The 14,638-nt window shown below is 41.7% G+C and overlaps 1 protein-coding gene across 8 annotated transcripts in view; it reads right to left on the bottom strand.

Moving 5' to 3' along the window:
- Positions 1-14,638, bottom strand: part of sptbn5 (spectrin, beta, non-erythrocytic 5) — a 75,808-nt gene that overhangs the window by 16,571 nt on the left and 44,599 nt on the right. For all 8 annotated transcript variants that reach the window (XR_012597347.1, XR_012597345.1, XR_012597346.1 and 5 more), the window contains 16 exons: positions 13,199-13,289; positions 12,799-12,945; positions 12,436-12,573; positions 9,197-9,364; positions 8,995-9,083; positions 7,618-7,804; positions 7,351-7,419; positions 5,892-6,035; positions 5,608-5,804; positions 5,252-5,456; positions 4,477-4,656; positions 4,240-4,395; positions 3,014-3,231; positions 1,563-1,752; positions 1,291-1,467; positions 71-178 (listed from right to left, as the gene is read on the bottom strand). Coding sequence is in view for 5 of the 8 variants with exons in the window: in XM_074661218.1 (XP_074517319.1) it covers positions 71-178; positions 1,291-1,467; positions 1,563-1,752; positions 3,014-3,231; positions 4,240-4,395; positions 4,477-4,656; positions 5,252-5,456; positions 5,608-5,804; positions 5,892-6,035; positions 7,351-7,419; positions 7,618-7,804; positions 8,995-9,083; positions 9,197-9,364; positions 12,436-12,573; positions 12,799-12,945; positions 13,199-13,289 (2,464 nt within the window). In the remaining 3 variants the exon portion in view is untranslated. The remainder of the gene's footprint in view (positions 1-70; positions 179-1,290; positions 1,468-1,562; positions 1,753-3,013; positions 3,232-4,239; positions 4,396-4,476; positions 4,657-5,251; positions 5,457-5,607; positions 5,805-5,891; positions 6,036-7,350; positions 7,420-7,617; positions 7,805-8,994; positions 9,084-9,196; positions 9,365-12,435; positions 12,574-12,798; positions 12,946-13,198; positions 13,290-14,638) is intronic.

The raw sequence follows: 14,638 nt of genomic DNA, 5'->3' as shown, positions 1-14,638 counted from the left end.
CATCAGTAGTATGCAGTAGGCGGTTTCCAACACAGTCATAGTATTCGGTCCAGTCAAGTTACCAACCAACCTGTGTTTTCTTCTTCTGTAGTGCGATGAAGCGCTCGCTCTGGGCCTGGATCATGACCTCCAAGTCCTCCTGCCTCTTCAGGAGCTCCAGAACATCCGACACCGAGTCCTGGAGGAACCGACAGAACAGAACCACCACGTTGAACGGAGTCATGGAGAGCGAGAGAGAGTGATGTAGACCTACTGTCCCCCTCAGTCCCTGCTAACTGTCACTTGGAGACACAGTCTATTAATCCTGGTCTCAAAGAAATCTAAAATAAATGACTATATAAATAAATATTAATAAATGTTATTAAATGAAGCAAAAATATAATAAATAAATGTAACATATATGATATAAATTGATATTTATTTTAATTTGCTTCTTTATTTATTTATCTTTGTATTAATTTCCTTTTTTATTTACTCTTCTGTTTAATTTTACCTTGCATTTATTTATGTATTTTTTATTATTGGCATTATATTATTTATTTAAATGTAAGTATTTATTTTTGCCCTTATGTTTTATTTAATTTTAAATGTATTTATGCATTTATTAATTTATAAATATAATTTAATATATATATTTAATATAATTAATACAATTTTCTCTTGCATTTCACTCCTAAATTATTTCTCCAAACTTATTTATATACTCTTCTATTTAATTTTCCCTTTTATTTATTTATGTATATATTTCTATAAATTATTACATTTATTTTTTTTAAATGTATTTATTTATTTCTGATTTTCCCTCCTAATTATTCCTCCAAACTTATTTATTTACTCTTCTATTTAATTTTCCCTTTTATTTTTTTATTTTCATGCATTTTTCCATTTATTCATATATTTATTTTTGTATTAGTTTTATTTATTGATCTATAATTTGCACATATTGTTTTATTTATGTTATATTTATTTTTAAATGTATGTATTTATGCATTTATTAGTTCATTTATTCATGATTTTCCCTTTGCATTTCACTCCTTAATTATTTCTCCAAACTTATTTATTTACTCTTCTATTTAATTTATTTATGTTTTTTTTTTTATTATAAATTATTACATTTTTTTTTTTTTTTTTTTGCATGTATTCTTTTTTTATTGATTCATTTTTGCACTTATTTTTAAATGTATGTATTTATATATTTATGCACGATTTTCCCTTTGCATTTCACCCCTTATTAATGTATTTATTTCTACTCAGTCCTGGACCCGTCCTGGTTCTGGTCTAGAGACGTACCCCGTAGTCCTCGGCCATCAGAGTGTTTTCGTAGGAGCTCAGCCAGCGCTCCGCCTGCTCCAGCTCCCTCTGCAGGAGACTCATCTCCAGCTCCTCCTCATACAGGAGGCGGGTTTCCTCCCAGACCTTCTCCACCCGCACCTCCAGCTCCTCCAGCTCGCAGACACGCGCCTCCACCTGGGAGGAAGAGGAGGAGGAAGAGGAGGAGGGTTGGGACGTCAGGTTTAAGCAGACATCAGCAGACCGTCCTCCTCTGAATGTGTCCGTCTTACCTCCGGGGACATGAAGTTCCCTCCCTCTATCAGGCGCCTTCCTTCCTCCTTCGCAGCCTGTGATTTGCCGAGCTGTCGGTCGATCTGGACGCGGTACTCGTCGTGTTTCTTGAGGAGCTGCTCCAGGTCGGTTCCCTCCACGCTCAGCGCCTCCCCCCGAACCAGAGACAGCATCTCCCTCAGCCAGGCCCTGGGACACAACACAGACGTCCACTTTCATGAAGACACACTGTCTTTTCTGTACATCCTGTCCCAGACTAGAAAATACCTTCTGATTTTCTCTGAGCTAATAATCAGACATCAAGTCCACTAGATGTCTTTAAGGAGCAGAAAAGTGCTGACAAGAAACAAAAACAGTGGCTTTTGTGCAAAAATATTAGTAGTTAATAGAGTATAAAGCACTATGGTAACACAGGGAATACATACTAGAACTTATCATGAAGTCCATTCTCATGAAAACACCTGACTTCTTACTTCTTACTACAGGTGATGGCATGGCCTCTACTATTGGCCGGATTTAACGAAATCTTTCATTGACTGATCATTTTATGTTTCTGTCTTTAAGTTAAAAGAAATAATCATAAAAACAAGAGTGTACCAAAGGTAATATCTAGTCACAGTTACATCGTTTGTCCACCAGAGAGCGCCGACAAGTTCAGTCTTCTAACTGTGAAATGTCTAAATATCCTGCTGGGAAACTGCCAAAATAAAAAATAAATAAATGACTTGATAAATAAATAAATATGTCATTAAATGTAGCAAAAATATTAAAAAAATAATTGATAAAATGTGACATAAATTGATATTTCTGTTTTAAGTTGCTTCTTTATTTGGTCATCTTTGTATTAATTCCCTTATTTATTTACTCTTCTGCTTAATTTCCCCTTTAATTTATTAATGTATTTATTTTTATTAATTTTAAAATATTTAGTTTTGCATTAATTTTTTTAATTTATTTTATATTTATTTTTAAATGTATGTATTTATGTATACAGACCCCTCATTTGCATAATGAGGCAGAAATGCATAAAGAAATGTATAAAGACAAGAATACATAAAAAAAATTAGTTTGGGGGAATAAATAAATGCAAAGGGAAAATCGTGCAGAAATAAATAAATAAATAATAATAAATTAATGAATGAATGCATAAATATATTTAAAAATAAATAAATAAAAATAAATAGAAAAATAAATATATAAAAAATAAGTGCAAAAATAATATATATTTTTTAAATTAATACAAACAAATACATTAATAAATAAAAGAGAAAATTAAACAGAAGAGTAAAGAAATCAAGGAGTTAATACAAAGATAAATAAACAAAAATATAAATTTATGACATTTTATTAATTAATTAATGGCTACATTTATTTTTAGTATTATTTTTGCTACATTTAATGACATTTATTTATTTATCTTAAACAGTATTGAGATGTGAGGAGGACCTACATGAGCTCGGTCCAGTGGGACAGGTATCTCTGCACGTCTTCGGCCTGGCCCAGTCTGGCTCGGCGCTGGGAGGCCTTGTCCTGGATGCTGGTCCAGCAGGCCTCCAGCTCCTCCAGCCTCTGAGTCACGGCGGCTCTGGCCTGAGGCTGGCTTCGGCTCAGAGCCCGGCCCTCCTCTCGGCTCCTGGTCACCTCCTCCGAGATCAGAACCAGGTCCCTCTGATGGTCCACAACAACAAGGCGGGTCAGCTGAAGGTCAACTGAAGGTCAACTGAAGGTCAACTGTTCTCTACTTACTTCTACACCAGCCAGGTTACAGGTCTTACAACCTCTAACAGGACCACGCTGCCCACGTCTGCACTACTTTGAGATACTTGTACTTTACTTGAGTATTGTTATTTTATACTCTTCTTTCTAAGGCAAATATTGTACATTTTTACTGCACTATATTTATTTATTTTTAGTTACTTGATAGATTTAGATTATTAATAGAAAATGTAATCAACTAATAAATGTGAATTTACTTCAGTAATTATAATACAATAACATAATATATATTATTCTGGATAATGATTATCTTTTGGTACTTTAAGTATATTTTGATGCTGATACTTTTAAACTTAAATTTCTAAAATATTTGCCTGCAAGACAAATACTGGTATTAGAGTATTTCTATACTAAAGGTATTACTACCTTTACTGAAGTAAAAGATCTGAGTACCACCTCTGGTCAGACTGCATTATGTAATATATTTATTGCATATTCCACATTTATTTATTTACTTATCTATTCTTTTATTTATTCCTCTTTATATTTCCACATTTATATATTTACTTATTTATTATTTTATTTATTCCTCTTTATATTTCCACATTTATATATTTACTTATTTATTATTTTATTTATTCCTCTTTATATTTCCACATTTATATATTTACTTATTTATTATTTTATTTATTCTTCTTTATATTTCCACATTTATATATTTACTTATTTATTATTTTATTTATTCCTCTTTATATTTCCACATTTATTTATTTACTTATTTATTATTTTATTTATTCTTCTTTATATTTCTACATTTATTTATTTCTTTACAAAGTTCCTGTTAGATTTTCTCTCTCCATGATGCAGCTCAGTGTGAAGACATCAACGTTTCCCACAGATACTCTGGTACTTTATATATCATGTCCTGCGGTTATCGGGAGTCCCTGCAGACGCTCCTACCTCCAGCGCCTCGTGTTGCCTCAGCAGAGTCTGGACGGAGTGCAGGTCGTGGTCCTGATCCTCCGAGTCCAGCACCGCCTCCTTCTCAGCCATCCAGCCCTTCAGCTCGTCCACATCGTGGTGAAACTGATGGACCTCTCTCGCCGACTGCAGGTTCTGGAGGACACGGGACAGACTGTCACCCTCCAGACTGTGACACATGCACAAGCAGCTCAGGTATCAGGTCTACCGCCGTACCTGTTCTCTGGTCCTGATGCTGAGGTTGAGGTCGTCCCACAGCCCGCTGAGGGCGTCGTCCCTCCTCCGGGCCTGGCCGTCCTGCTGCAGCCCTCTGCCCAGCTGCTGCACTGAGGTCAGCCGGCTCCGACCCAGACCGGACATCTCCGACACCAGAACCTCCAGCTTCTTCTGGAGGACCTGCAGGTGGAGGGAGGAGAGGTCTGAGCGGCTTTACAGTTTCAAAGACACAGTTTGCATTCAGCACCAAAACTTTCTGTTTTCTTCTTGCAATAGGTAATAGAATAATAAATAAAAGGGATAAATATAAATAACTTGCATTATATAAAAATAAATAAATAAAAAAAATACAGAAAAAATTAAAGAAATGTATATTAAAAAAATAAATAAATAAATATATTTTCAAAATACATAAATATATACAGAAATAAATGGACAAATAAATGTGATAATAAATGAAAATGTTTATAATTATTCTTTTATATTTTGTTATTTATATTTATATTTCCAAATTTTTTTTTTTTACTTATCTTTTATTTCTCTTTATATTTCCACATTTATTCATTTATTTATTAAAATATTCTTTATGGCACTACTATGACTCCATATTTTCCATCTAACCAAATAAAGTTCTAAAATGTTAAATGTTATCTGAACACAAACAGTCGTACTGGAGTTTTGCTAAAGTCTTCAGTCTAAAAGTAAATGTCTTATTAAAATGAGAAACTGTGTGAGATACCTACTAGCTCTAGCGTTCGGTACTTGTGTGACTCACCTCTACGTCCTCCAGATCTTGGCCGCAGTCCTTGGACTCTGCCACGGTCTTCTTGGAGGTCAGCCATGTTTGTAGTTCTTTGGCTTCCCTCTCGTATACGTAGAGGCGGAGCTGGTCTTCCAGAGCGGCGCGGCGAGCGGCGGAGAGTCGGAGGAGAGTCTCGAAGCGTTCCAGGACGCCTGGGAGAGACTCTCTGACCAGGTGGCTGAGACGGACGCACAGAGACACAACTTTGTTTTGAAGGGTGAAAAAACGTTGAGGACAAACTTCAACCTGAAGAAGCTCATTCAGAGCTCACAGCCTCCTCCTGGGCGTACAGGTGTTCCTACAGGTGACCCTACCGTGTGTCTGTTTACCTGTTGGGATGTCCCAGGTGCTGCAGCGAGGCTCCGCCCTCCTGAAGCCTCTCCACCGTCCTCCTCTGGTTGTCCAGCTCCACGTCCACAGAGTCCAGCCTCCTCAGCAGGGCCTCCGTCGCCTCCTCGCTCCTCCCACAGTCCCGAGACTCCAGACCTGACCGCTGCTCCTCCGACCACAGCTCCAGCTCCGACACCTCAACACACACACACAGGTTTATACGAACAGGAAGTCATCCTACAGGAAGTTACAGTACGTATAAACTCTGTATTTGAATCCTCACCTCAGAGAGGAAGGTGTTGATGCTGAGCGCCTCCTGCAGGAGTTTCCCCTTCCTCTTCGCCTCCGTCAGCAGCTCCTCGTGGAGACTCTTCAACTCCTCCAGACGCTCCCGGATGTCGTGAGACGCAAAGTGACGACCTCTGACCTGCGAAAGGTCAAAGTGATGTAGTCGTTAATAGACTGTAAATGTCCTCTCCAACTTGTTATTTCACTCTTTCAGTGTTGATTTCTGCAGCTATTTTACATTTAGTCTGAGTCTTAAGATGAAAATACTGATTAGTTATAGTCTTATTTTAGTCATTTTTATCCTTCATAGTTTTAGTCGCCGAAAAGTCATTTGATTTTAGTTTTTATTTAATCTTCGTCCTGTTTAGTCGTCAGATTATATTGAACATTTCTGTCATTTTAGTGAAAATTATGTCACATAAAATGTTCTCTTCTTCTCATTATCTGATAAAAAAACAGGTTGAATGATTAAGAATAGTTTGAGTCCTCCTGACTGACGGTGGTTCAGTAGCATCCAGCGGTCCGTTACGAGAGCCAATCAGCACCACCCAACATAAAACATAAAAATATGAGATAACATTAAAGTCGTAAATTTAACAGAAAAAAACAAACAAATGTACGAGAAAAAAACTCTGAATTTCTGATATTAAAGACATAAATTTACGAGAAAAAAATAAAAATTTATAAGAAAAAAAGTTGAATATTCTCTGATATTAAAGTGGTAAATTTACAAGAAAAAACTCCCAAATTTATGAGAAAAAACTGAGAAATTCTAAAATTAAAGTCGTAAAATTACGAGAAGAAATTTTTAATATTCTCTGAGATTAAAGTCGTAAATTTACGAGAAAAAACTAAAATTTATGAGAAAAAAAAAGACTTGAATTTTCTTCTTGATTAAACTCCCAAATTTACGAAAAAAAACTTTTTTGTCAAGGAACCACAGAATACTTCTTCCAGCTGTGGCGACACATAAACATAAATCCAGATGTCAGCAGTTGTACTTTACGTATTTTACTGTCTATCTGAACGTCCTCCAGGCTCTGGCCTTACGAGGAAAACAATCTATTTACTTGTTTTTGTCAAACGTCATTATGCAAAATTAAAAGAAGTGGTTGATGAATAAACCACTTGTGTAATATAATCTAATATATATAATCTAATGCTGCATTACTCTGTTTTAATGTACCATCATCAATACTTAATGCTTATGTTCCTGTGTAAATTTAAATATACCTGGATGAACACTCATGTGCCGCCCTCTTTGTTTACCTTTAATTTTTTTTTACGCCTCCGGACATCCCCTAGTAACCATGGTTACCCCGTGTTTAACGTCACAATGCTATGAATGCAGACTTAAGGAAAGTGTTCATAAAGGGCTCAAAATGTCTGTGAGAGAGCCGTCAAGGACTTGACGATCTGACAGTAGGACTTAATAATGAGTGACAGCTCCTCACCAGGCTATGCCCCGCCTCCTGAACTGCCTGGACCAATGGGGCGCGGCTTGAGATCTCCTGCATCACAGCCTGAAACAACACAAACCAGCACAAAGTTAAACCTGAGCTCGTTAGACGGGTTTTTAATTGGTCCATTTAAATGAGTCAGATTTCATATTATTGAGGTATTGAAGATAAAAATGTCTTTATATATCTTTATGTCACTTGTCACACATAAACAGTATTTAATGCTGATTATTATTCTATTAATGATGTGTGTGTGATCACCTGGTGCTTGTGGAGCAGCTGCTGGGTGCTGCTCAGCGAGCCCCCCCAGTCTTTAGCGGTGACGGAGGGCAGTCTGTCGCTCAGCCAGGCCACCTCCTCCTCCAGGTCTCTGTAGAACTGGAACAGAACCTGCCAGGCCTCCAGGGTCTCCCTCCGACTCTGCAGGGGCTCCGACAGACCGTTGTACCTGACGGAGCACAGTTACTGCTGTTAATACTGCTGAGCGTAACGTAAACTTCTGGTACCTATAGTTCCTGTTTATCACATCTTGATGAGTCATAATAAGGAGAGAAGTCAGACGATCAGACAGGCTGGCAGAAACTGCTCACTGCACACAACTACAGTAAACACAGCAGGAAGCAAACTGGGATGTTTACGACCGTTTGGGTAGTCATTGCTTTTGTTGTTGTTTATTAAACTTTATAAAAAAAAAAGAAACTTTTAAACATTTTAACTTTTTTAACTTCTAACTTTTTATATCCTGGTTTCTACGATGGTGTATTTAGGGCCGTTGTAGTTAAAAATACATGAATTACGCAGCCAGGGGAGGGGGGTAATATTCAGAGAAAAAATCCTAAATTCACAAGAAAAAACTCAGTAATTTACAGGAAAAAAAACTTGATTATTCTCTGAGATTAAAGTGGTATATTTACAAGAAAAAACACACAAATTTACCGGAAAAAACAGAGAATTTCTGAGATTACAGACATAAATTTACGACAAGAAAGTAAAAATTTAAAGGAAAAAAATGTAATAATCTGAGGTTAAAGTGGTAAATTTACATAAAAAACACTAAAATTTACGAAAAAGAAATTCTGAGATTAATGTCCTAAATTTACGAGAAAATAAAAAGATTTACAAGACAAAAAATTTAATATTCTCTAAGATTAAAGTGGTAAATTTACAAGAAATACTTCACTAATTTATAAGAATTAACTGAGAATTTCAAGCATTAAAGTCGTAAATTTACCAGAAAAAAAGTTGAATATTCTCTGAAATTAAAGTGGTATATTTACAAGAAAAAACAAACAAATGTCCGAGAAAAAAACTCAGAATTTCTGATATTAAAGACATAAATTTACGAGAAAAAAATACAAATTTATAAGAAAAGACGTTGAATATTCTTTGAGATTAAAGTGGTAAATTTACAAGAAAAAACTCCCAAATTTATGAGAAAAAAACAGAGAATTTCTAACATTAAAGTCGTAAATTTACGAGAAAAAACTAACATTTTCTGAGAAAAAAAAAGACTTGAATGTTCTTCTTGATTAAACTCCCAAAATTACGAGAAAAACTTTTTTATCAAGAAACCACAGAATACTTCTTCCAGCTGTGGTGACACATAAACATAAATCCAGATGTCAGGAGTTGTCAGACCTGTTGATGGTGTGAGCCACTCTGATCTGGATCTCCTCAGCCAGGAAGTTCCCCTGAGACTGGAAGCTCTTTGCTGTTTCCACCAGACCCTGTTAGATTAATAAACATCTTTACTCCATCATCCTCGTCCCTCAGATTCACAACGTCATCAGCGGAGGAAGTGAAACAGGAAGTGAAACAGGAAGTGGACGTAGTGGCGTACCTGGATTCTGTCTCTGTGTCCGTCCACCTCCTCCTCCAGGCCCTGCAGAGCCTTCAGCAGCCTGTTGACGGACGGCAGGTCGCTGCCACAGTCCTCGTCGGTCAGCTCGCTCTCCACGGAGCCCACGCACTGCTCCATGTCGTCCAACGAACGCTGGAACTGCAGCGCCTGAACAAAACACACAACGAATGCTTGAAAACCGTTCTACTGACGGATTTCCATTTCACTCCTCTTGTCCAGTTCATTAGTGACATTTTAATTTTGTTGGTGAGATAATCCAACGCAAACTTGTTTCAGCAGACAGGATGGCTCAGATGATGAAGGCAGCACGTTTCTGCCTTGTTAGCATTGTGACCCGTACAGACCTCTGCTAGCAAACACACTTCACCTGCCTCGGAGCTTTCAAACCAATCTTTATTGACAACTTTTGCAGAAAAAAAAGTTTTAAAAAATGTCAAAAAAAATGTCGAAAAAAATGTCGAAAAGAAAGTTTTAAAAAAAATGTCGAATTTTTTATTTTTTTTTTTTTAAATGTCAAAAAAAAGTTTTTTAAAAAAAGTCAGAAAAATATCAGAAAAAAAGTAAAAAAAAAATGTTAAAAAAGGAAAAAAAACGTCCGAACAAAAACTTGAAAAAAAGGTCAGAAAAATGTCAGAAAAAGGTTTTAAAAAATGTTGGAAAAGAAAATGTCTGAAAAATGTCAGAAACAAAAGTTTTAAAAAATGTCAAAAAAGAAGTTTTAAAAAATGTCGGAAAAAAGTTAAAAAAAAAAGTCTGAAAAATGTCAGAAAAAAAGTTTTAAAAAAATGTCAAAAAAAATGTCAAAAAAAAGTTTAAAAAAAATGTCAAAAAAAATGTCAAAAAAATATAAAAAATAAATCAGAATATCAAATAAGTCTGACGGCGAGGTGAAGAGCTGTCTGATGGCGAGGTAAAGGGTTGTCTGACGGCGAGGTAAAGGGTTGTCTGACGGCGAGGTAAAGGACTGTCTGACGGCGAGGTAAAGGGCTGTCTGATGGCGAGGTAAAGGGCTGTCTGACGGCGAGGTGAAGAGCTGTCTGATGGCGAGGTAAAGGGCTGTCTGACGGCGAGGTAAAGGGTTGTCTGACGGCGAGGTAAAGGGTTGTCTGACGGCGAGGTAAAGGACTGTCTGACGGCGAGGTAAAGGGCTGTCTGACGGCGAGGTGAAGAGCTGTCTGATGGCGAGGTAAAGGGCTGTCTGACGGCGAGGTAAAGGGCTGTCTGACGGCGAGGTAAAGGGTTGTCTGACGGCGAGGTAAAGGGCTGTCTGACGGCGAGGTAAAGGGCTGTCTGACGGCGAGGTAAAGGGCTGTCTGATGGCGAGGTAAAGGGCTGTCTGACGGCGAGGTAAAGGGTTGTCTGACGGCGAGGTAAAGGGCTGTCTGACGGCGAGGTAAAGGGCTGTCTGACGGCGAGGTAAAGGGCTGTCTGACGGCGAGGTAAAGGGCTGTCTGATGGCGAGGTAAAGGGCTGTCTGATGGCGAGGTAAAGGGCTGTCTGATGGCGAGGTAAAGGGCTGTCTGATGGCGAGGTAAAGGACTGTCTGACGGCGAGGTAAAGGGCCGTCTGACGGCGAGGTAAAGGGCTGTCTGATGGCGAGGTAAAGGGCTGTCTGATGGCGAGGTAAAGGGCTGTCTGATGGCGAGGTAAAGGGCTGTCTGACGGCGAGGTAAAGGGTTGTCTGACGGCGAGGTAAAGGACTGTCTGACGGCGAGGTAAAGGGCTGTCTGATGGCGAGGTAAAGGGTTGTCTGACGGCGAGGTAAAGGGTTGTCTGACGGCGAGGTAAAGGACTGTCTGACGGCGAGGTAAAGGGCTGTCTGATGGCGAGGTAAAGGGCTGTCTGACGGCGAGGTGAAGAGCTGTCTGATGGCGAGGTAAAGGGCTGTCTGACGGCGAGGTAAAGGGCTGTCTGACGGCGAGGTAAAGGGCTGTCTGACGGCGAGGTAAAGGGTTGTCTGACGGCGAGGTAAAGGGCTGTCTGACGGCGAGGTAAAGGGCTGTCTGACGGCGAGGTAAAGGGCTGTCTGACGGCGAGGTAAAGGGCTGTCTGACGGCGAGGTAAAGGGTTGTCTGACGGCGAGGTAAAGGGCTGTCTGACGGCGAGGTAAAGGGCTGTCTGACGGCGAGGTAAAGGGCTGTCTGACGGCGAGGTAAAGGGCTGTCTGATGGCGAGGTAAAGGGCTGTCTGATGGCGAGGTAAAGGGCTGTCTGATGGCGAGGTAAAGGGCTGTCTGATGGCGAGGTAAAGGACTGTCTGACGGCGAGGTAAAGGGCCGTCTGACGGCGAGGTAAAGGGCTGTCTGATGGCGAGGTAAAGGGCTGTCTGATGGCGAGGTAAAGGGCTGTCTGATGGCGAGGTAAAGGGCTGTCTGACGGCGAGGTAAAGGGCCGTCTGACGGCGAGGTAAAGGGCTGTCTGATGGCGAGGTAAAGGGCTGTCTGATGGCGAGGTAAAGGGCTGTCTGACGGCGAGGTGAAGAGCTGTCTGATGGCGAGGTAAAGGGCTGTCTGACGGCGAGGTGAAGAGCTGTCTGATGGCGAGGTAAAGGGCTGTCTGACGGCGAGGTAAAGGGCCGTCTGACGGCGAGGTAAAGGGCTGTCTGATGGCGAGGTAAAGGGCTATCTGATGATGAGGTAAAGGGCTGTCTGACGGCGAGGTAAAGGGTTGTCTGACGGCGAGGTAAAGGGCTGTCTGATGGCGAGGTAAAGGGCTGTCTGATGGCGAGGTAAAGGGCTGTCTGACGGCGAGGTAAAGGGCCGTCTGACGGCGAGGTAAAGGGCTGTCTGATGGCGAGGTAAAGGGCTGTCTGATGGCGAGGTAAAGGGCTGTCTGACGGCGAGGTGAAGAGCTGTCTGATGGCGAGGTAAAGGGCTGTCTGACGGCGAGGTGAAGAGCTGTCTGATGGCGAGGTAAAGGGCTGTCTGACGGCGAGGTAAAGGGCCGTCTGACGGCGAGGTAAAGGGCTGTCTGATGGCGAGGTAAAGGGCTATCTGATGATGAGGTAAAGGGCTGTCTGACGGCGAGGTAAAGGGCCGTCTGACGGCGAGGTAAAGGGCTGTCTGATGGCGAGGTAAAGGGCTGTCTGACGGCGAGGTGAAGAGCTGTCTGATGGCGAGGTAAAGGGCTGTCTGATGGCGAGGTAAAGGGCTGTCCAGTAGATCAGTTTGGATGTGTGACGGCTGATATGATAACGGCGGTTTGGAGCGTGGCGTTTACCTGGTAGGCCTCCTGCAGCCTGGTCTTCTTCTCTTTACAGTTGTGGATCAGAGCGTCCCAGCTGTCCGTCAGCTCTCGGAGTCGAGGTCCAACCTTTACTTCAGCTGATCGACACTCACACAGCAGCTTCTCTGCTTCCTGCACACACACACACACACACACACACACACACACACACACACACACACACACACACACACACACACACACACACACACACACACACACACACTTCCTGTCAGGAATCAGCATCAAAATATACCCAAAGTACCAAACCTAAAGTGCTCTACTCTGCAGAATGATCTGTATGATATGATAGGAGTGTTCATGGCTGTGATGCTGCAGTCAACGACGCTCGGACACCTTGGCGAGCGTGTCCACTCGGTAGCGGTTGGCGAGGATCTCGGCTTCGAAGCTCTGGTGTTTCAGCAGTTTGGCCTGAAGGTTGGTCGGTTCCCTCCAGTTCTCGTCCAGCGCCACGGCGTTACGCTCGTTCAGCCACACGGACACCTGGAAGACACACACACACACACACACACACACACACACACACAAGTGTCCGAGACGTGAGTTAGCGTAGCCGGCGATAGCAACCAGAAGACTTCCATTGAGAAGTAAAGGGCACTACAGTAGGGTTTAGTAGAGTCCAGAAGAGACAAGTAGAGTCCAGTAGAGTCCAGTAGAGTCCAGTAGAGACCAGTAGAGACCAGTAGAGTCAAGTAGAGTCCAGTAGAGACCAGTAGAGACCAGTAGAGACCAGTACCTGGTAGCTGCTGGATAAGAACTGCTGCAGCTTCAGTGATTGATCCAAATCTTTGTGACGAGATCTGCTCTGCTGCTGCAGCTGACTCCGTCTACAGAGAGACAGAGAGACAGAGAGAGACAGACAGAGAGACAGAGAGACAGAGAGACAGAGAGACAGAGAGACAGAGAGAGACAGACAGAGAGACAGACAGAGAGACAGAGAGACAGAGAGACAGACAGAGAGACAGACAGAGAGACAGAGAGACAGAGAGAGACAGACAGAGAGACAGAGAGACAGAGAGACAGAGAGAGACACAGAGAGACAGAGAGACAGAGAGACAGAGAGAGACAGACAGAGAGACAGAGAGACAGAGAGAGACAGACAGAGAGACAGAGAGACAGAGAGAGACAGACAGAGAGACAGAGAGACAGAGAGACAGAGAGACAGAGAGACAGAGAGACAGACAGAGAGACAGAGAGACAGAGAGAGACAGAGAGACAGAGAGACAGAGAGACAGAGAGAGACAGACAGAGAGACAGAGAGACAGAGAGAGACACAGAGAGACAGAGAGACAGAGAGAGACAGACAGACAGACAGAGAGACAGAGAGAGACACAGAGAGACAGAGAGACACAGAGAGACAGAGAGACAGAGAGACAGAGAGACAGAGAGACAGACAGAGAGACAGAGAGACAGAGAGAGACAGAGAGACAGAGAGACAGAGAGACAGAGAGACAGAGAGAGACAGACAGAGAGACAGAGAGACAGAGAGAGACAGACAGAGAGACAGAGAGACAGAGAGAGACAGACAGAGAGACAGAGAGACAGAGAGACAGAGAGACAGAGAGACAGAGAGACAGACAGAGAGACAGAGAGACAGAGAGAGACAGAGAGACAGAGAGACAGAGAGACAGAGAGAGACAGACAGAGAGACAGAGAGACAGAGAGAGACACAGAGAGACAGAGAGACAGAGAGAGACAGACAGACAGAGAGACAGAGAGACAGAGAGAGACAGACAGACAGAGAGACAGAGAGACAGAGAGACAGACAGAGACACAGAGAGACAGAGAGACAGAGAGAGACAGACAGAGAGACAGAGAGACAGAGAGAGACAGACAGAGAGACAGAGAGACAGAGAGAGACACAGAGAGACAGAGAGAGACAGACAGACAGAGAGACAGAGAGACAGAGAGACAGAGAGAGACAGACAGACAGAGAGACAGAGAGACAGAGAGACAGAGAGAGACAGACAGACAGAGAGACAGAGAGACAGAGAGACAGACAGAGACACAGAGAGACAGACAGAGACACAGAGAGAGACACAGAGAGACAGACAGAGACAGAGAGAGACAGACAGAGAGACAGAGAGACAGACAGAGACACAGAGAGACAGACAGAGAGACAGAGAGACAGACAGAGACACAGAGAGACAGACAGAGACAGAGACAGAGAGAGACA

Source organism: Sebastes fasciatus, chromosome 15 (genome assembly GCF_043250625.1).
Source record: "Sebastes fasciatus isolate fSebFas1 chromosome 15, fSebFas1.pri, whole genome shotgun sequence".
Taxonomy (NCBI): domain Eukaryota; kingdom Metazoa; phylum Chordata; class Actinopteri; order Perciformes; family Sebastidae; genus Sebastes; species Sebastes fasciatus.
The sequence above is the reverse complement of the archived record's forward strand: the minus strand, read 5'-3'. Positions and strand labels throughout refer to the sequence as shown.